Source organism: Sturnus vulgaris, chromosome 29, assembly GCF_052056855.1.
Source record: "Sturnus vulgaris isolate bStuVul1 chromosome 29, bStuVul1.hap1, whole genome shotgun sequence".
Taxonomy (NCBI): domain Eukaryota; kingdom Metazoa; phylum Chordata; class Aves; order Passeriformes; family Sturnidae; genus Sturnus; species Sturnus vulgaris.
Genome location: NC_142271.1, coordinates 668,321 through 690,476, shown reverse-complemented (window position 1 = coordinate 690,476; position 22,156 = coordinate 668,321). Strand labels below are relative to the sequence as shown.

Below are 22,156 nucleotides of genomic sequence, written 5' to 3'. Positions count from 1 at the left end.
ACTCCATGGACAATTCATGGCCAGCCCATCCCAGTGACAGCTCAACAAAGACTCCAAGGGAATATCAGGTATGGGTAGGGACAGAGCAGAGTTCAGGAAGGGCTGTGATGTCCCAACACAAGCCCGGGCTCACTCACCATCTGCCCTGTGCTGTTCTGGGCTCCTCAGCTCAGGAGGGAAATCATTCCATTGGAAAGGGTCCAGAGGAGGTCACTGAGTGCCATGAGCTGCTGGGTCTGTGTGAGGAACTTCTCTGAGCTGGGCCTGCCCAGCCTGGCCCAGAGAGAAACTTGGGAGGATCCCCTCGCCCTCACCACTCTTTCCAAATATCAGAACCAGGGAGCTTCAACCACAGCTCTGGTGGGGCAGGTCCAGAAGAAACTGAGGGGTTTTCCCTGCCACAGCCTTTGGATCCTTTCATCAGTGACACAAATGACACTAATGGTAATTAATTTTTTCATGGACTGAAGTGATGGCTGTGAAAGCTCTTGGGAGAGAAACCCACTGAGGATGAAATCATGGAAGATCCTGGGCTAGGAGGCACCCATAGGGATCAGAGTCCAACCCCTGCCCGGCACAGACACCCCAACAATCCCACGCTGTGCACCCCTGAAAGTGGTGTCCAAACTCTCCTGGAGCTCTGGCAGCCTCGGGGCTGTGCTCGTTCCCTGGGGAGCCTGGGGAGTGCCAGGCTGGAGGAAATGGGATTTACATCTTCCTTACTCCTGTTAGATAAGGCAGAGCAGTCCAAGCTAGTTCCTGCTGCAGGATAACAGGATTTTTTCAGACCTTTCTTCTTTCCTAACACTGGCAAAGCAACCAAAATAAAACCATCCCAATCAGAAAGCTTGAAGAAATTCCAGCAATTTTTATTGATTTCAGTTTTTCCAATGAAGCAAATACATACAGTACAGCCAAAACAAAACTCTGAGACATTTTTCTCACATACCTATATCTTACAGAATACACTATAGAGCTATGGACTGGTAAGGCTGAGTTGGTCTCACACTGGTGTGTGTTCAGAAAGGAGTAAAACTGCCTTTGACTTGTCCATGAGGCTTCTGAAATGCTGGGGTGGGATTGTACACACATAAAATAAACAAAGCATTTATAAGAAAATAGACCAAAAAAGCTCTGCTGTGCCCAGGACAATTGAGGGTGGTGTTTATTTACACGGCTGGGTGTCCAATTGCTCCTGCTGGCCACAGTCCTTCTTCCTCCTCAGCAATTCTCCATCCCTGTGCCACAGACTTGCCCTGTCCCTCTCCTGGGGGTGTGCTCTACCTTGGCTCTTCAAGGAGAAAGGAACAGGAAACCAGCTCATCAGGGAAGATGTCACAGTTAAAATCATGCCTTTAAAAAAATACCTCCCCACAAGGAAAAAATTGTACTGGAGGTGAAAACAGCATTAATTTATGTTGGAGGGAACCTCACTGAGCTCCCAGAATAGCTGGCTAGGAACAACACCAGTTATTCCAATGTCTGATTTTCCTTTCACTTCTCACAGTTGGGCATCAAAGTCACTCCACTGACTTGGGTAGAGTCTGGTGTCCAGATTTTAAAGAGAGACTGAGAGGAAAACAGAGGTATCAGAGAATTTCCTGGGGAAGATCCAACTGCAGAACAGCCCTGGGATGGCAGAATGGCTGTGATTCCTGCAGCCCACGGCTCTCCTGAGTGGGCTCTGCCCTGAGGTTTGTCACCAGTGACAAAGAGCATCCTAAAAACAGCTCAAACCTTTCTGGTGTGCCCAGATCAGGGCAGGACATCCCAGCTGGGTGAGATTGCTCAGGGCTGTGCCCAGTTACATTTGGAAGAGCTTTGAGCATGGAGACAGATTTTATTTCTATCATTTTGTTAGCTTTGAAAAAAAACTGTAATAGAAACGACTGTAACATTTTTTTTTTGTAATAAAATTTATGTGGATGATTAATCTATCTCCTGGAGTCCAATACTCACTAATGAAGTCTCCAATACCTGTAAATTTAATTGTGAGCTCATCATCTTAAAGCTATGGCTCTTTGTGCCTTGTACAGTGACTCAGTAATTGCATTAGGGGTGAAAGCAGCTGCACTGTTTTAAAAGAATGCTTAAGTCACAGCCAATTAAGTGAATTTCCTCAATATTCCATCATTCCATTTTGTACTTCTGTTTCTCCAATTAGTTTTCCAGAGAGAAACATTCACTCCCAGGACTTGTGTTGGACTTGTCATTACAGAACGAATCTGAATGCAAAATTGCACAGAACACTTTACACCCAAACTGAATCAATCCTGTGGATGCTGCAGCCCTTGGGGACATCCACAGATGGATCTTGCCTAAAGCATTTGGAACATTTTGCATCTGGAAATCCACATGCACCAAGGGAACTGCTGGGGGGTGGAACGGCTTTTGCCCACGGGCTGGGGCTCTTTGCTCTGTTTAAACCCTCCTGGAACACTTCTACTGGCTCTGCCTCTCCATTTCAAAGGGGCCTTTTTCCCTTTCTTATTTGGCAGCAGCTTGGCACAGAAAGTTCCCAGCTGAAGGTGGGAAAAGAGTGGCTGCTCATTAAAGCACACAAAATGAAGCCGCCCTTTGTAGCTCAAGAGGAAAAACAGCTGGGAATGATCACCCTCAGTGGGCAGGAGCTCCCTGTCCTCCAAATGGGGACCAGCAAGGGCCACCTGGAACTGCAGCAGAGCAAACCCAAACTTCACAAGAGGTTCTTTAATGGGCACAAATCACCCCATGGATGTGAATTGAATATTGTGAGTCCCACCAATTTAGGAGCCTGACACTTACAATGAGACTGCTTTTCCATTTCCAGGCTCATAATCCATCCTCCCCAAGCATCTCCTGAGCCGCTGATGTTTGAAAAACAGGGCCCTGTGCCCCTGCACCCTTTGAGGAATAATAACAAGCACAGGCAGCAAACAGCCTCAGCTACTCCTTCCCTGTGAGTCTGAGCTGTGTTCTCTCCATGGGAAGGATATTTTTCTTCAGGAGAGAGGAAGGTGGTGAGAACTGAGTTGCTCTGAAAAGAGCTCAGCCGTCCCTCATCACAGCCTCAGCATCACAGGCAGATTAATGCAATTCAAGATCCTGAGAAATGACACATTTCCAAACCTAACATCACACAAGTGCTCACATTCGTTTGCACATTAATACCAGTTCTTTACATTGATCAATAAAAACAAAATCTTATTAAAGAGGCCACATCCCTCTCTTCTTTCATTCCTGCAGCAGTCAATGATTTCAGGGGAAAACATATGGCCTGTCCTGCTCAGTTTCTCAAATGCCACCTTTGTTCCAGGCACAGTCAGGAACTGGAATTGTTCTGGTGCTCAGAATGGAGAATGGGAATGTTCAAGCTGTGTCCCAACTGTCCTCTCACAAACAGCTTCAGGGAAGGGTGATGGAGGCCTGTGAGAGAATCTGCAGGTGTCAATTTGCTTCTTCAGATAAAGAATTCATGTGACAGGAAAGAAAATGCTAACAATTATCAGAGAAAAATCCTAAGCAGAGAAGAAGCCCTTGTTCATAACTGTTAGGAATAACCAGCCTTGGAAAGAAGAGAATCCTTGTGTGTATCTGTTAATAACAGACAGATGCAAAGGGGGAACTCGACCTAAGATTGACCGTTTTTGTGTTTGTGAATAAAAATACATTGTGACAAATTGTTAGCATAGCAGTATTTGGTGCATGGATAGTGTGGAGTTGGAATAAAACCCTGCAAGGGGTTGAACTGCACAATCACCCTGACTTTGGGTGGAAAACAGGGGACAAAGCTGGAGGAAGATCCTGCTCCCCACGTGTACTCTTGTGTCCTGCCTGCACACACCTCCACATCACCCCCAGAGTTATACAGACACACTCTTGGCAAAAAAAAAAAAATTGACATCAAGAAAGTATATAAAAGTCCCTTCCCCCCCCCCCCGAAAAGAAGAAAATGCTTAAAACTATCAGCGTCATCCACATGAAATCCACGTGTTTGGTTTGCTTTACAGTTGAGTTGAACTCAGAAACTCTCTACATCTTTAACATCCTAAGGAATCATGGAAGCGTTGCTCTTCCTGGACATGAACCAACTCCAAATTCTGAAATGGGAAAAAAAAATAAAACAAAGGAAAAGCAAAACCCCAGATAATTAAAGCACTCAAGAGATCTTTTCATTACAGCAAACCCCAACTTTTAATCTTTTCTCTGATCCTGGCTGCAGTTTCTCATAGATATTTACCCTGCACTTCCATGCTCCTCAGAGTCCCAACAGAGCAGGGAGTGAAATCCATTCCTGGGCAGAGGGAAGGAAGGAGCTTTGGCACTGTTTTCTCTTGGTTTGATCACAAGGACCATGCTGGGGAAGGAAGCAAGTAATTTCCTCTGCATAATCTCGGACACTATCCAAGAGACCTCTGGTGTTTTCAAAGTGCTTAAAGCTCTTCCCTTCGGTGGGAATCATGAGTGAAAAGTGCCTGATGGGTTAAATCCTAATTTCATCCTGAATATAAACCCATAAGGATGCCCTGGAAATTCTGCCCACAGTTTCTCTTCCCTGGATTCTCTATTGGAATTTTCAGTTGATGGAATGTTGGTCTCACTTCTGACCTGAGGCTGACAGCTAGATTAAGGGCTCAAACAATTGCTAAGGCTAATGGCTGAAGCCATGGATGTTCTGGAATTCACTGCACATTACGGGCACTGTCTAGATAACACTGCTCAAAGCTCAGGTATGAGTGCACTGTTAGGGAGAATCCCAGGAAGAGCATCACCTGTGAGGATTTGGAAAAATGGACTGAACCAGTGATTACTTGGCAAAGGAAGGGAGAGGCACAGTCAAGCCCAGCAGCTTTATCTGTCCTGTGACATCTGTGCTGAGCATCTCCAAAATGCACAGCTGGGCCATGGGGGCAACATTTGCCCTGGGCCCAGGGACAGCACAACCTCTGACCACTCACAGAAACAGACCAGGCCAGGAAGATTTGGGATGAAAATGTCACAAAGAGACTTTTGGGGTGATCAAAAGTAGCAACAATCTCAAAGGATACCTGTGCCCCAAATCCAGCACAAGGGCCATGTTCTCACCTGCAGCCTGGATGTGCATGGAGAGGCTCTAAAATCTGGAGGAGAGGGTCCTGAAGGTCGTTCCAGCTAAAGATCCCATCGTGTTCTTATCAAATCCTTGCTGAAAAAGCAGAAACATGAAGTGCAGTGAGTGCATATCAGTTTCTATACTGAGAGCAGTTACTGAGCAAAGTGTGCTTCATTCTCAGTCAATCTCCTGTGTCAGCCCTCTGGGTACCTTTGTCACCCTTATTGATGAACTCCATAGAATCATAGAACAATGGAATGGTTTGGGTTAAAGTGACCTTAAAGCTCATCTCATTCCACCCCCTACCATGGGCAGGGACACCTTCCTGTAGACCAGGTTGCTTTTCCTTGCATTGCTTTCCATCAACCCAGAGCTGGACCCCTCCAGGTTTTTGGAGGAAACTTTTATTTAATCATTCACTGGATATTGTTTCATTTAATTCCTCATCCTGAAAAAAGAGCAGAAGTCTTTGCATGATGCATGTACCCCTGAAGACTCTCATCCTCCTCCCCTGGCACTTACCTATGCAATAAACCTCTGTGTGAACACCAGAGTGACTCAGTCACACCAAAATGAGCTGGCACAGGCTGTGAGCAGAGCCTAGCACAGAACTACCCCATCTCCTGTGCAGAGTCCCCCACTGCCAACATAGAAACAGAGCTGACATCCTCTGCTCCTGCCTCCAGGTGCTCCCCTTTGTACGGGTTCCTCTTTAATTTGGCCCTGTACTCTCTACAGGTGCTGCTGCTCTTGAGTTGGAAAAACAGCTTGTTCAAAGAAAGCCACTGGGAGCAGGAGCTGGGAGCTGGGATTTGGGAACTGGGAGCAGCTGGAGGTGGGACTTGGCTCAGTGCCCATTTGGCTCTGCTTTCCCAGCTTCTGTTGCAGGGAGCAAAAAAAAAAATAAAAATCCCAAATACTCCTCTCCTTTTGGTTTGAAAGCTTACCCTGACTGCAGGGGGATGTAACCACAGGACAGGGTTATGGACACAGAAGAAAACGGGGATAAAGAGAGGAGGGACTTTGCAAGGCACCTGCTGGGAGTGGACTGATGGACTGATGAAGGGAATCCCCTAAATTAGGGTGAAACACACAGCATGTCCCAGCCCAGAGTGAGGGAGCTGTGCTGGGGAACATTCCAGCACAGCCCCAGGGAGGAGGTGTCTGACACAGGCACGTTGCCATCTGCTTTGTCCCCAGAGTGACTCCAACAGTGACCCCTGCCACCTGTTCAGATCCCAGGCAGGTGCCCGAGTTGGGCAGGGTCCAGGAGGAGCCTGGGGCACTTGGGCATCTGGGCCTTTACCAGCTCCCCACTTCAGCAAGTGAACAACCCAGGGCTGTTCCTGGCTCCCAGAAACAGCAGTGTTGTCCTTACCTGCTTGAGCACACTCTGGAGCTCCCTGTTGGACCAAAGATCTGTCAGGAGAAGTCGAGCAGCTTCAGCTGCTTTTGGACAGGAGCTGGGAAGATGAAAGGAACAGGAGGATTATAACAGGCACAGAGCAGCACCCCACAGACACTGCTGACTACCTGGGACAAACCCAGCTCCAGCTGGGAACCTGGCTAGCCACGAACAGGACAGTCAGTAACACCCTCCTGCTCTCTCAGCAATATTGTGTGACAACAGCTGTGACCACAGCAGGGCAAAAGAAAGAGAGGGGAGGATCTGAGTGGGAAAATGAACATAAAACTGAGCTGAGTCTGAAATTTGAGAGAGGGAAAGAGAAGGGAAATGGTGCCAACCCTTTGCTGGAGTCTGCAGGGACAGCGTGGGTGGATCCTGGGAGGGGGCAGGGGAGCTCCCTGGTGAGGACAAGGGATGGGAGTAGCTATTGCTGCTTTGCAACAGCAACATCTGCAAGCAGCCCAGAGCCCTTACTCAGCACAAGGGAACAGATACCTGCTCACGTAACAGCTCGAAACCGTGAGTCATGCAGGACCTTCTATAATTTTGGAACATTTCATAGCCAGATATCCCCTCCCTGCTGGCTCCCATCACTGCTCCCAATCTCCTGGGCCTCCTCCTGCTCTGGGTTCAGGGCAGCAGCCCCAGCCTGTCCCACCCAGGGTGATGGAGAGGAACAGGACCAAGCTCAGGACCCTTCCTGTCTGATACAGCTCCACAAAACCTTGTGTCCTCAAAAACAGTGCTCAAAACATTGCTCGAAATAGTCCCCAAAAGCCTACAAGAAATGGGACCAATAGATCATGAGGAACCTGGGACATCAATTCCACCCTTTGTAGTGTGGGAGGACAGCAATGGAACCACATCCAGTAAATTTTAGGGCATTTCTCTGCCATACACAGCAGCTGTTACCAAAGAAATGATCGAGTTTAACTTGGTCATAAATTTCAAAGGTGTTGTGCAGCTCCTGGTCTTGTGTGGAGGGCTGGAGGACAGCCAGAAATTCCTGAGCAATGCTTTGGAACAGAAAAAAAAACAGGTTTTATTGCCAAATCTCTCCTCTAGTTACAACCACCCTATGCTCTGTCACCACAATGACAATGTTTTAAAACATTTTTTGGCTGAAATGTTGGCTGTGGCTGAAAAGCCATTAAATCTCTACAAACCCAAGGGTAGCTGTGATCAGATGGGCAGAACACGAACTGAATTCTCTCTTTCAAGGATTTGTAGTTTCAAGTTGTTTCTCTCTTCCTAAGCCAGAGTAATTTTCTCTTATTTTTGAAATAATTTACTTCTAATGATGCTAAATATGTACTTTTTGCCATTTTGTCTCCAGAGAACACATCAGAAGTTCTGTATTTTCAATCCAAAATTACCAGCATCAGTACCTGAGTCATTTATGAATTCAGGCAGAAGATTTTCTAAACTCTTCATTTGAAGGACTGACATGAACTGTTTCTTACAGCATTAACTGTTATTTAGGTATAAAAAACTTAATATGAGCTGGTGGAGCTGTGATGCCAACTTCAATAGGTAAAGCAGCATATCCCAAACAAAATAATGTGAATATAGTAGTGGATAACATGGAGCAGAATATCAAGGACAGCTGATTTGGGGAAAAAATTCCTTAATAACAAATTGCCTGAAAATCAAAGTTGATTTTAAGTACAGTCTGTCTTTTACAAATAGAATTATTCATGAAAAATTGTGGAAAGGCAATGAGGGAGATGTCCCCTGGTGGCAGTGGCAGGACTCATCCAAAAAGCTACAGCAAAACATAAGACACAAACAGAAGGAGATGGTGGGGAATGGGGAGAAACAGAATGGGGGCAAAAAAGACAAGAATCTCGTCCATAGATATAAAATAATAGGGAGAAATAATCCTTCCTCAAAGGACAAAAGTACAAAGAACTTTATGTGCATCACTGAGAATGCCAAGGAATTCCCAGAACAAGGATTCCTTCAGGAGGTGAAGAGATTATAAAACTAGTATCAAGGTGCAATCTTTGCAAGAAATGGGAAATTGGAAATGTGTGGATGAGAAGAACTCTCTGGAACAGGGAATAATCAAGGGAAGGTCTGGGTTTCTCGAAATATTAATTTTGGTGAAATGTTGTGGTGGAATGGAACTGCAAAATACAACTGCAACAACAAATGTGTGAAAAGTGAAGGAACAAAGGGAAACAGAAATTAATCCATGGTAAAGGGATGAACTGCAAATGTGATGCTTGAAAGCACAGGGAGAGGTTTTGGGAAAAGCTTTGAGTGCAGCCAGTAGAATTAATGAGGAGAATTTCAATTTAATAATATTGCTTGAAAATGAGCAGATAAATGTTTTTCGCACAGCTGGAGAAGAAAAATGAAAAGGAAACCAAACACCTCAATAAATCAGGTCCAGTGGCTTGTTTTTTAGAAACACCACCAAAAATTGAAAGAAATATTCAATATTTTGGCAATTTGGATTAAAAATAATGAGGAATAAAGGAATCCCATTTGACCACGAACCCCACGTCATAGAAGAGAGCATCTGCAGGAGACACAATTATTAATTTGGGATACTCCAGGAAGAAGAAACCACATCCATCAGATAAACTGCTGAACCCTTTCTGCCTTTCAGTCAGAATCAGCTGTGAGAAACACAAGGAGAAAGAAACATGGAAAGGGAGGAGAACATGGGAAAGGGCAAGATCTACAGCTCACTGCTCTGGAACCTGGAGCCTCTTACTAAGCTATGACTCTCAAGTTGTTTGAGCTCCTGGTTTGCAGCTGGCAATGCACTGAGAGCCCAGCTCAGAAACACAGGGCAGGATCTAAGGGGGGCACAGGAGACAGGGAGGGAGCACCCAGACACCAACCTCGGCCTGGGGGTCAGGGAATGTCCACAGGGAACTGAGGCAGATTAACAGAGACAACTGCCAAAGCCTGGCAGGGTGTCCCTGCGTCCCCCCTGGTGATTGGGTCGCCCCTGAGCCCCCTGTCCTCCCCTCTCTGCTGCCTGTGGTGCTGGGAAGGAGGAGGTTGATGGCATGGGACTCACCACATTCAGAACCACAGCGGGGACCTGGGGGCTTCAGCCAGCCCCCTGCAAAGCTGGGGACTTAATGATTTCCATTGTGGAGGGGGAGGCTCTTTCTGACGTAGGACTGGACAAATCCCACCCTAATTTTTCTTGTTTATCTCCACAGGTGACACGTGACACTGGGAAAATTTCACCTTGTGACCCAGCAAGAGCTGAAAGTCTCTCCAACATCTGCTCTACTGGAACAGTCTGAAATAATACAGCTCGGACAAGTAAGATTAGTCCTGGGTGGAAATTGTTCTCTTTTTCTTTATCCCTAAGTATCGAACAGCATAAAATTTTTTGGGGACAAAAATGAATAATGGAGGCAAAGGAAAACTCAAGTTTTGTACATCGTAAGAACTGGGGAGTTTCTTGGGAGGACTCTGTGATCCAGGCAGGAGTGGAGACATCTCCGGAGTTTGGTAACTCCTCACAGTTCAGTGAGTCACCTCCACCAAAGCTCATCCCCAGCAGCCAAGGCAATTAAAGTGTTCCCAGCCCGGGTTGTGCAAGGCTGTGCTGGAGCAGCAAATTACTGAGCACTGGTCTGAGGGAGCCACAGTGGGACTTCAGCATGAGTAAATACCATTTGAAACAACGAGGGCTTAGAAGAGGGTTGGGTTTCGTGGTAATTTGGCTCCTTGGAGAGTGGAAGCAAATAAAAGCAGCAAATAGAGTGATGCTCCTTGGCCCAGGCCCAAACTAAACAAGGAGGCCCCGTGCAATCACTGAGAGTGTCTGCCCTGGAACAAGAGGTGGATTGGAAGAACTTTATCAAAGGATGATGAAGGCATGCAAATGGATTTTCACAACAGAAAACAATGGTTATTTGTCTAAGGCATTTTAAAACAAAGACAGATGGCAGGAGAGATGAAAGCCCAGGAAAGAGAGAACATGGTGAAAGATAATGGAAGTTTAACACCAGTTTGGCCAGAAACGAACACAGAACTTGGCAAGGCTTGACAGGCTTGTGCTGCAGGGAATATGGGCAACAAACAGGACAGAATTCCTACCACCAAACCCCAAACCAAGTCCTAAAATAGAAAGAGGTAAAATATTATGAGATTGCTCAGCTGCTGTAAAATACAGGAGTAGACCAGGGAGGTACTTAAAATAATTCCTGTCTATGTTCCCCCAGAGCTCATTTGGAGGAGGATGATTCAACAAAAAGATGAACAGATTTGCACATAAACGTTAAGCACAATCCTTGTGTATCTTCAGTGTTGAACCTCAGACCTGACCTTCATTACAAGGTCTGAGGGAAGCCCAGGAGCCAGGAAGTCACTGACATCCCCTGTTCTGAGGGCTGGAATTTTTCATAGATCAGAGAACCCTAGAGTGGTTTGGGTTGGAAGGGACCTTAAAGATCATCCAGTCCCATTCCCTGCCATGGGCAGGGACACCTTCCACTGTCCCAGGCTGCTCCAAGCCCCATCCAGCCTGGCCTTGGACACTTCCAGGGATGGAGCAGCCAAAGCCTTCCTGGACAACCTGTGCCAGGGCTTCCCCACTGGCATAGGGAAGAATTTCTTCCTAATACCTAGAATAAATGTCTCCTCTTTTAGTTTGAAACCATTCCCCCTTGTCCTGTCGCTATCTGCTTGCACAAAAAGTCACTTCTCTTTTTCATAAGTTCTATAAGTACTATTTCTAAAAGACTTTAAGATGTTGGTGCTTTAGTTGTTTTTAGAATTTCCTAAAATTCAACCAGGAAATTTCCAGAGGCCTCTTTGCAAATTCCACCCTGGATGGTTCCTGCCAATTTCCAAGAAACCAGTGCTGAGGATTTCTGCCCACCAACATGCCCAATTCCTTTATCAGTAAGAAATTATGCCCTACTCTGGCTCTGAAGGTGTTGGGAAGGCTCTGGGGTCAGTCTGGCTCTGTCCCTGTCCCTGCCTTGTGCCCCGCACTCACCCGTTCCTGCACAGGCTCACTACATTATTTAGCAAGTTGCTGGACAAGTAAGACTTTCCCAGGTGGGGGTTGGACATGATGAGGTTCCTCAGAGTGTAACAAGCTGATGTCATGATCTCCCCATAGCTGCTGGTGTTTCCAGACTGGAACGACAGGAGACGGGACACATCTGGAAGCACCTGGTGAGCTAAAGAGGTGGAGGAATGTTCCGATCAACAATTAAACACAATCTGGCACAAGTGAATGATGCTATTTGATAATGATATCCAATATCCATGATAATAATCCAATATCAGTGATAACCAAGCAAAATTATCTTTTTAGGGAGGCACTGGAAGTGTTGGACACACAGCAATGGCATCATCATCATCAGTGGATTTTTCCAAGACAAAACAAGGGCTGCAGGCCTTTGGAAGGGCAGTGTTGCTGGCCATGGGCACTCAAGTTCTCAAAACACTGTCACCCTTGTGGTGCTGCAGGTTTGTCACTGTCTGTAAAGCACAGCACGTGTCACACAGCAGTGGTGACTGTCCTTGGGGAACTGACACTGTTCTGCCCAGTTCTGGAGCTTGGCTAAGTCTCCTTATGGGGCTTACAAAGCGAGCTGGACAGATCCCACGGAGCTGAAAGCTGGGATCCAGGGTGGGGAAGGACTTACCCATGGTTTTGTGGAGCACAGGATGCCTGGACATGTTGCTCAGCAGAGAGGCCCCGGACCGGACGACCTCGGAGCTGTTGGACTGGAGCAGCCGAGCGATGCGGGGCAGCCCCTTCTCCTTCAGCCCAATCAACTGGCTCATGGCACTGGACATCTGAGGGACAGCAGAGATGTCCATGACTGACAGTGCTAGGGGGAAACAGCTGGGATGATGGTCAGGGCTGGAGGAATGTGACTGCCATAAAAAGTGCACTGTACAATCCTTTCTCCTGTTGCCATAATCCCACTTACTCTGGCACCTTTATCTCTCTTCCCTACAGTTATGGGAGCCTGGAGTAAAGGAGGCTCGGGGGGACCACCTGGCTCTCCTCAACTCCCTGACAGGAGAGTGCAGCCAGCAGGGAGTCAGGCTCTGCTCCCAGAGAACAAGGGGCAGGACAAGGGGAAATTATCTCAAGCTGCCCCAGGGGAGGTTTAGATTGGATATTGGGGAAAATTCTTCACCAAAGCAGTTGCCAAGCAGTGGCGCAGCTGTCCAGGGCAGTTGTGGAGTCACTATCCCTGGGAATGTTAAAAAAATATGTGGATGGGGCACTCGGGGACATGGATTAGTGGTGAACATGGGTGAACAGATGGACTTAGTGATATAAGAGGGCTTTTCCAAGCTTAATGATTCCATTATTCTGTGATATTTGAAAAGCCAGCCTCTCATCTGCTGTGACGCAGTTGGTTCTGCTGTTCTCTGGAGCCCCAGTGGAGCAGGTGATCACTCAACTGTCATTTCAAAAGCTGGAGAAGTTTTACTTTCATGTCCACATTGCCCTCACCCTTCACAACCCCCTGGCAGCTCCCTGCCATGCCACAATGGGCTGTTGGGAAGCAGGAACAGATAACGGATGCTTTTAAAAGACAGTCTGAGGACCAAAAATATTCATGTTAGATGTGATCTTATGCTTGTAAATGTAGAAGATCTCAGGATGCAGCCAGGACAGGTGAGTTCAAGCACATCCCCTGAGTAAACTGCCCTTATAGACAGAGCTTAAACTGAACTTCTCAGTTCCTGCCCCACCAGAAAGGCTGCTGGAGACACATGTCCATCAACAGTGACAAAGGAATGGAGAGAAGGGACTGGAAAACACGTGCCCTGTTCCATAATCACACCAGCAGGAATGTAGGGTGTGTAAAGTGCAGTTGAAAGACATTCAGAGCCATCCTCTATGAGCTAAAGGATCACAGCAAGCTCTGTAAGCTCATCCCCAGATTCCCTTTCCATCAAATAACAGCAGACTCAGCAATTCCAGCTCCAGCTCTGAGATGGAATGAGACCCTTGAGGGGAGGAGCCACTTCTGCACATCCAGACAAATTTCAGCCATTCCATTCCAGGAGGCTGAATTAAGTTGCTTCAGCACTGTCAGAGCTAGGTTTGGTTGTTCGTCCCTTGTGCAATGTTGTTGATTGCTGAAATTTTCTTTTCTCTGGAGCCCAAAACTCCAGCCCCATTTCTCTGACCAGCTCTACCCATACGTGACAGCCTCTCTCCACCTTCAGGTTCATGGCACTGCTTAGTTAAATTGCCAAAAGTCAAGGTTCCCAATTATTTAGCATAGAAATTGTTGTGACAAAAGGAGATCAGAGCTGGCAGGTTAATGCCATCCTAGCAGGGAAGGCTCCGTGTGAGTCACCCGTGTCTCTGGGTGGGACACTCCCCACACGTGACACGCCTCTCCTATCTATGGAATCATTATCTCTTTATCTGCCCATCCATCTTATTTAAATTGGGATTGATGGAGTTGGGCACAAACAGACAAGTCAGGGGCTGTCCCAGGGGAGGCAGCCTGCAAGGACGTGCCCAGGGCAGTGACATGGGCCCACAGTTGTGACATGTCCCTGACGGTACCACAGCATCATCCAGCCCCTGGCACCACCATGCCGCTGTGCCCATGGGTCAGGACATCTGTCACAGCTATTTTACAGGTAGCTCTGAGGTGTGGAAAAGCCACAATCCACAGCACAACCCACCCTGTCATTAGAGCCGCCTCCCCTTGGAGCACACGCACGGGAGGGGTGGCTCAGCCCTTCCACTGCCTCTCATCACATCTGGCTACGGGTGCACATCTTTCTGCTGCCCTGGGGGAGGGTGCCAATACCAGCAGCTGAGACCAACAGACTGGGGAAACTTGGAAACCCAGTGTATGGGTCTCGGACAGATCCATGGGATACTGATTGTAGCCCCCCATGAGACCCTGAGTTTGGAGTTAATAAACATCCCACTGGATCAAACACTATGGATAGACTGGCTGTGATGCCCTGAGGTTTAAGGAGGACATTTTCCTTTTCCATGGCTGAGAAGTGATGATGATCAGTGACCTTAGAGGTCTTCCCAACCTTACTGACTCTCTGATTCCATGGAAGTGCTGACACATTTGGGTGCACATGTGGAGCAGAGGGAAGCTCTTACCAGCCCTCGGCTCGCAGTGAGGTTCTGCAGAGCTCCAGCACAAGCTTCCAGGGTGGCATCCTTCTTACTCTGATCCATCAGGGACAGGTAGGTGCGGATGGCATCTGAGTGGTAGAGCCAGCTGGGGCCTTTGGGTTTGAAATCCTCCTCGGGAAGGGGGACCCCGTACTCATCATTCTGCAAAGACATGAGAAACGGGGAGCTCAGATCCTGCTCTTCCCTTGCAGCCTCTGCTGGGGCTGAACACCACATTCCCAGTCCCTCTGTGGTACACCCTACCTCCATTTTCCCACTCCTGCTGTTGAAGCAGCCTGTGAGAGTTTTGTCCATGTAAACACTCCGGGCCATGTGGTTGAGCTGGGTGTATTTGTTGGGAACTTCAGCATCCAGGCGGTAGGAGAGGTTGTGCAGGATGCAGATGCAGTTCTCCACAGACTGCATCACCCCCAGAAGAAAAATGCAAACATCACGTTAGGCAGAAAACTATGGAGCAGCACCAGAGAGGACATGGACTGGGCCATAAGCAGCTTTTTAGCACCACAGATGCTCTTTAGCCTGGTTCAGGGAGGGAAGGAGCTGGAATAGCTGTGAAGGAAGGATCTCAGTGAGCTGCTGACCCAGAGAGCCTTGGGAGGTCTCACTTGTCACAGACAAGTTGGCAAACAGGAAAAGAGAATGTGAGAGTGGTTGGATCAAACCATGAAATTCCCAGTCTTGAAATCCCCCTCTCGCCAGAGGCAACTTCCAATGACTCTCTCTGAGTCACAGCTACAGATAGGTAAAGCTTTTTACCAAAAACAGGCTTTAAACTTCCTTTCCCTGGATGTCAGAGTGCCCAATGGGAAGAGCAAGGGAGAATTTTGGCTGGATACCCATAACCAAGACCAGGACCTGTGGTTATATTTCCAAAGAGCTGCATTCTGTGTGTGCTACTGGAAAGGGGTTTCCTGCAAAAGCCATTCCCAAAAGCGGGTTTGCTCAATCTGGAGAGGATTTAAAATAACTTTGGTAACTTTGAGGGTTACACCTGAAAGGTGTCTACAAACACTATTTTGTCCAAGGCAAGCACACACACAGCCATCAGTCAGAGCCAGGCAGAGAGATGACAGCTCATGGCTTCCTGCTAAACATGGGGCCAAGCTGGGGATTATACACTCGAGTCCTGCTGGGTGACAAGATGTAGGGGTAAAGAGCAAGAGATGGAGATTAAGACACTGGAAAATTCCTGGGAAGGAAGGGAAGGGAAGGGAAGGGAAGGGAAGGGAAGGGAAGGGAAGGGAAGGGAAGGGAAGGGAAGGGAAGGGAAGGGAAGGGAAGGGAAGGGAAGGGAAGGGAAGGGAAGGGAAGGGAAGGGAAGGGAAGGGAAGGGAAGGGAAGGGAAGGGAAGTATCCTGGGTACTCAGGAGCCAAAGTATTTTACTGTTCCTCTGTGTTTGTTAAAGGAAAATTTTAAAGCCCAGCTCTACTTCAGGCCCAGAGCCCCGAGGACTTACAACCCTCCAACAGATCCCACTGGGGCTTGGAAGGACAAGAGCAGCCAGAGAGTCCAGCCACCTCTTGTGTCTGTTGGAAAGGGATTCTGAGGCATTCCCAAGACTGCAGTTGTTAACTGTGGGACTGGTACCTTGTCGTCGGGGCGGTTGGAGGCCACGCAGTTCTGGGCATAAGTCATGACAGAGTCGATCAGGCCGGGGTAATTCCTCATGGTCTGGCGCCCCATGTCTGCAGAGCTCAGGTTCCTGAGGAAGCCATCCAGAAGCATGGCAGAGGACAAGGAGGAGACAGGGTGAGTTGGACTGTTCTGGCTATGTTGTCACTGAATTCAGGGGTTTTTTGGCAGGTTGAGCAAGGATGAAGAGCTGCTCCCATTCTGGACCCACTGCACCAGTGCACAGCTCTCTTGTTGCTCTTCAGGACTGATTTCACCTGGAACATGTCCTGCAAGGAGATCTGCATAGAAGACACCCTCCTAGGGACAGTCACCACCAGGAGGTTGCCTCAGAGGCACTTCAGGTGCCACAACACAGACACTGTCTCCTGAGAGGAGTTTCCAAAGGGAAGACTGGCTAAAGGGCATCTTGGGGTTGTTGTGGTCATCAGGAAGGTGCACAGGGCTGTAAGCACAGACCTACCCAGGGTTAGCAGCAATGTCTGTGTGGGAAACAGAGTGGAGATGCTGGAGAGCAGCAATGGCTCTGGCCAGAGGGACTGACCCATCTATGAGGTTGAAACGGGTTCCTGGACACCAGCGGCTGTCAGGACAGGGGAGTTTTTCCAGTAATAGGATATGAGTTTTGCTGTTTTATTCTCTTTTTTTTTTCTTCCCTATTTTATTGCCTTATAGCTTGCAAATAAAAAACAAGGAGAGGTTGGCAGTGGTTGTGAGATATTCACTGCAGGCGTTCCAGAACTGGATCTGATGTTCACTGTGATTTGCAGCCTCCTCATTAACATGGATTCATCTGCAATCCAGAAATGCTTGAGCAGCAATGGCTCAGGCCCAGGGCAAACCCAGGGCTGTTCATCCCTGTGTTCTGATGTGGCAGGGCAGTGACTCAGAGCAGTCCTGGCTCAGCCCTTGGAGCAGGGCTCCAGATCCAGCTCTCAGCTTCCCTCACTCTCTCTGCTCCCCAGTCCTGCTCCCTCTGGAGCTCCCTTGCTGTCCTGCAGCTGCCAGTCTTTGGGGTGTTGGGCACTGCTGCCACAGGCTGGGATCAGTCTCAGGAAGCAGAGCCTACCTTCAGTTAAACCCCAAAAGGTTCTTACAAGCTGTTGCCATTGTCTTTCCCTCATTTTAATGGGATATTTCATGGTGTTGGCAGGCTGGGATGTCCTTAAAGCAGAGCAGCTCATACCCACCATACCCCAGCTGCTCAGTGGAGCTGCCTTCCAGGACAGGGCAGGAGGGAGCAGCATTCCCTATCTCTCAGACACGGTTCCCAGCCACAGAAGCCGATGGTATCATGTCTCCAAAGGCCCTGCCATGATCAGCCTCTCGTTTCATAAGCAGCTCCAGCTCCTGCAAGCTGCATGTCTGGGAAGGGCGTGGCCGGCGCTGCCTCCCTCGGGGAGAGCTTCCCTTGATGAAAGCACCTCATTATACAGGGCAGGTTTTTTGCCCCACTTGTTCCCATTGAGACAAGGAGCTCACATACAAGTGGAGGAGGAAGGCGGGAGAAACAGCAAGTCAGGGCGAAAATCCTCTACAAAAGGTCTCTGGTTTCCCGTGAACAAAATAAACTACTCTGGGCTCAGTCTGCACCTCCTGTTTCATAGCTGAGTCTCCTGATGAAATGAGCCAGGAAAAGTCCAGGACAGTGGGGCTGTTCTGTGCTAAATCAGATATCAAAAGAAGTGGGAAAATGCTTCTTTTCCCCACATAGAGAATTCTGCTTTTTTGTCATCTAAACCCTAAATCAGTTTGTTTTTTCTGGAAGCCTCAAAACTGTAAAGGCAAAATCTGTCCCTTTTCCTGGTCTGAGCTTAACACTGATGGGTTTCACTAGTGCACAAAACAGCTTCCATATTTTTTGAGAAGAGACTTAGCAAGAACAAAATTATTAAAAATAAAAAGCTACTAGAAAAGTATTTTACATGTAATTTTTTTCTCTGCACCTTCTCTTAGTCAAGAAAACTTTCTCAAGGAGAATTTTTCATTAACGCAATTGTAATGAGCATGGATTCAACTCATTGTAAGAGGATTTAGATGGCTTCAGTTTTTGCCCACAGACACAAGTTGCAGTCAGTCCCTGCCTGGTGACTCACCTCAAACACCCTGTGGCATTGAAGAACACTTCTGGGTCGATAATTTCTCGTGTCCTGTTGCAGCTGCTATCAGACCAGCCCGAGAAAGGGATGATAACACAGTCTGTCAGCACGGGCAGAGCCTCCTGTATCAACTCTTCTTTTAGTTCATCAGTGGAGGAGAGGTTCCAGAGCAGTCCTAGGAAGTATGTGGGACAGAAGCTCAAGCACAGAGTCATGTGCATTAGGAGCTTTGTTTAGGTCAGGATGATTCCAGCACCAAAATCCTTCTTCCCTTCATCTCTCTGAGCTGAGGGTGCAGAGGCTGCCTGCAACCCCAGTCCCTGTCCACCCCTATAGGAGACAGGCAGGAGGGGTCCATGTGGAGGTGGGCATTTAAGCATCCTCCCTCCTCCCAAAATTGCTGTTTATTGCTATTAGGTCACAGGGGACAGCAGCATCTCTCCAGGGATCATGAAAAGGCTTGCAACAAAAAACTTGGGACACAACTGAGGGTGACCTACACCAAAAACCTCCCATCAATTCCTCAGGCAAAGGTGAGGCACCAAGGAGAGAAGCCAGCCAACCCTACTGGGGTTGGAAGCTCCCTTGGCCATCCCTGGGAACAGCACAGGGGCCAGGGTGCAGGGAGGCATGGGAATGACAGGGTGACCATAGCTGGGAGGGGACCTGGGGCAGGTGCTTCCCCAACGGGCACTTAGGGAGTGAGGAACCCTTATGGAACATGTAAAGGCCAGGACTACCTGTGCTTTCTGACTGGGGTCACCCTTTGGTGCAAGAGGAGCAGAAAACCCCCCCTCTACGCTAGGGTAGCACCAGGGCTACAGACCCCAGGCAAGGGGAGCCCACGCCTTGCTGGGGCTGAGCAGACTGTGGGTACCTGTGAGCTGTTTCTGGATTTCAGTGTTCCCTGTCCTGCGGAGGAGGCTCACACACTCCCTGATCCCGTTCTGCCGCCGCGTTTCGATCTTGTTGGTGGGGTTCTTGAACACCAGGTTCCGGAGGGCCCCGGCTGCCGCCCGCTGCACATTCTGGTTCTGGCTGCGGAGCAGCTCCACGAGCTTGGCAATGCCCCCCAGCCGATAGACCTGGCCAGGAGAGACATGGGACAGACACGGGGCATGAGCATGGAGCACCGGGAGAGACATGGGACAAACATGGGACAGAAATAGGACATGAGCATGGAGCACCGGGACAGACACAGGAGAGACACAAGACAGACACCTGCCATGAGCACGGCACCAGGACAGACATGGGCCAGCAGCACAGAGCACAGGACACTGCTGGGACAGGAACACCCAGAACTGCCCCAGCAGTGCTGGGGGTCAGATATCCCATCCTGGGGGAGCTGGAGAAGCAGAGCTGCCAGGGAACCAGGGCCAGAGATGACAAGTCTGGTTCAGGCCATAGGTCATGAGGACAAAGCTCCTGGCCTGGAGGTTGGAGTGAAAAGCTTAAACTGCAGGACTGGCTGTCTGTGAGTAATGACCATGGACAGAGTCCCTTGCCGATGGAAATGTGCTCCTGCAAACTTTCACCCACCCCCACAGTTTGCACTGAGCAGAAATGCTGCCCTGATTATGTGCAGAGGCCATTTATAGCCATCTAATAACATGCTGTGGTCATTTATCTGCATCCTGAGATCACAGGCTGAACTCACAGGGATGCTCATGGCCAGTGTCACCACCCTTGAGGCCAGCCAGAGGCAGTGGAGGAAGTCCAGATCTGCAGGACACCACACTTTGGAGCTTTGAAGGCGAATCCCTGCAGCTGAGCTCTCCAAGTGCTGAGTGTTCCCGCTGTGGGATGTGCTCTGCACCGGCCGTGATCCCGCCTGGAGCTCATCCTGGCACAAACACCCCCTCGGCTGAGGTGTGCTGACAATGGACAATGAATGAGCACCTTTCGGGAGGGAAGGAAAACAAGCGTGTGCTGGGATGAGTCACCGACCTGCTCCGGCACATCTTTCTGGGAAGAATGGGACGGCCCAGTGCTCACAGAGGGTTTGCAACGGTAACAAAGGGTGTGGCCACCCCACAATCGGCCACCTGAATGTGGGCTGGGCACCTGCACTCATCCAGGCACAGCCAGGGCACAGGGCTGTGCCCCACACCGGGCCAGCACTCCCAGCTCCACTGCTGTGCCAGCACAAGGAAAGCCACCTCTAAAGGGTTGGCATCTCAGTAAATCCAGGGTGGGGATAAACTTTGGTGACATCCTTGCTGCAGCAGATCCATCCAAAGGCTGCCTCCTTTACTGCATATTGGCAAAGGAATTGAGGAGGGAGAGCAACAGAAAAATAACATGTGCTATAAGAAGGGCTTCTCTGTGGTCAAGTATCACAGAATCATAAAAGGGTTTGGGTGGGAAAGGGCCTTAAAACTCATCTTGTACCACCCTCTGCCATGGCCAGGGACACCTTCCACTATCCCAGATGCTCCAAGCGCCGCCCAACCTGGCCTTGGACACTTCCAGGATAGGGCAGCCACCACTGTGGACGTGCAAAATTGTCTTTGTACATGATCGTTAATTAACCTATTGGCTCAGATGGCTGAAATAGTCTGGAAAAGGGCTGTGAAAAAGGCTGGCAAAGGGCTGCAGGGTCACTGCCCAATGCCCAGCAAAGGTCACAGTGGGACTTAAAACGGCTTTGTTTGGCAAACTCTACAGCTCTGAGATAGTGAAAGATTGATGTGGAACTGGCTGTAGCTGCCCCCAGGAGAGGACACTGGATGGCAGCTGCCACACTTCCACACTGTCAGACCCCATCACTCTGTGCTACAGCACAGAGGCACAGTCTCCTCTGCTACCCAGAAACTATTCCAGGTGATAAATCCTGAGCAACTGCTGTTGTGAGAAAACGGCCATTAATAGCTGAAAAATCTACTTACTTAATACCTGAGCCTGACTAATGAAGTATAAAGCACCCTCATGAAAACCAAGGGAACCTATGGATCCTTGGCACTAAGGAAAACCAGTCCCATCCCTCTGTTGGGCAGCAGAGCATTGGAGGAGTCTGTTCACCTCTTGCTTGGCAGACTCATCCTGGAAGCAGGTGTGCTGCAGGTAGTAAGCCCCCATGGCCTGGTACTTGTCATCAGAGGAGCACAGGAGCTGGATGGCCTTCTGGATGGTCATGGTGCCAGCATCAACCTCATCACCACAGATCCTGTGTCAAAGAGAAGTACAGAACTGGGTGAGTACTCAGCCAAGACAGCTATGTCAGCACTGAGAGTTACTGGGAAGGAATCAGTGATAAAATATTATCACATCGCCACATAGAGCACACAGTGCACTAGTGGATTTCTCTGTCTCTAAAGAGAGATGGTAAAAGATGGAAAAGACACAGTGAAGAGCACTAAGGGTAATAAATTCCAGATCCAGTCTATCCACAAGCAAAGGAGACATAAAACGAAAGCTGGGTTGAGGTGGTGGATGTCTGGTCATGTCCAAAGTGGAATTTTAATGAATAGAGACCCAGTTCACTGTTCCCCAAATAAAGGAGTGAGTGGACAGGAGTGAAACCATCCACCAGGTTGTGAGGACAAGGTAACACAGGCAGGTCGTTTTCCCACAGCATGGGGTACTTTGATGTGAGAGGTGGTGGAAGCAGAAATGTAAGAGCAGCTGATAGTCTGGGGAAGCTCAAGCACATCCCTTAGGAAAAGGCCTGTCTGGAGTGATGGCATGGACAAATAGGCAGTTTATGAAATGTTAATAATAGCTCTGAGACATCCTGCTCCCAGGGGATGTTCACACTGGCTGTCTCCAAGCTCTTATAAAAGCTGACCACTGTCATCATCCCTGTTAGAGGTAA

The 22,156-nt window shown here is 48.7% G+C and overlaps 1 protein-coding gene across 1 annotated transcript in view; it reads right to left on the bottom strand.

Moving 5' to 3' along the window:
• Positions 1-3,981: 3,981 nt before the first annotated feature.
• The window catches only part of PKP1 (plakophilin 1), a 46,815-nt gene continuing 28,640 nt past the window's right edge, over positions 3,982-22,156 (bottom strand). Inside the window, exons 4-14 of the mRNA XM_014872871.2 lie at positions 21,364-21,508; positions 19,220-19,427; positions 18,340-18,517; positions 16,199-16,313; positions 14,854-15,009; positions 14,575-14,751; positions 12,116-12,269; positions 11,458-11,644; positions 6,450-6,534; positions 5,065-5,164; positions 3,982-4,079 (exon numbers count right to left, since the gene is read on the bottom strand). Of these exons, the coding sequence (XP_014728357.1) occupies positions 5,093-5,164; positions 6,450-6,534; positions 11,458-11,644; positions 12,116-12,269; positions 14,575-14,751; positions 14,854-15,009; positions 16,199-16,313; positions 18,340-18,517; positions 19,220-19,427; positions 21,364-21,508 (1,477 nt within the window). The 3' untranslated portion in view covers positions 3,982-4,079; positions 5,065-5,092. The remainder of the gene's footprint in view (positions 4,080-5,064; positions 5,165-6,449; positions 6,535-11,457; positions 11,645-12,115; positions 12,270-14,574; positions 14,752-14,853; positions 15,010-16,198; positions 16,314-18,339; positions 18,518-19,219; positions 19,428-21,363; positions 21,509-22,156) is intronic.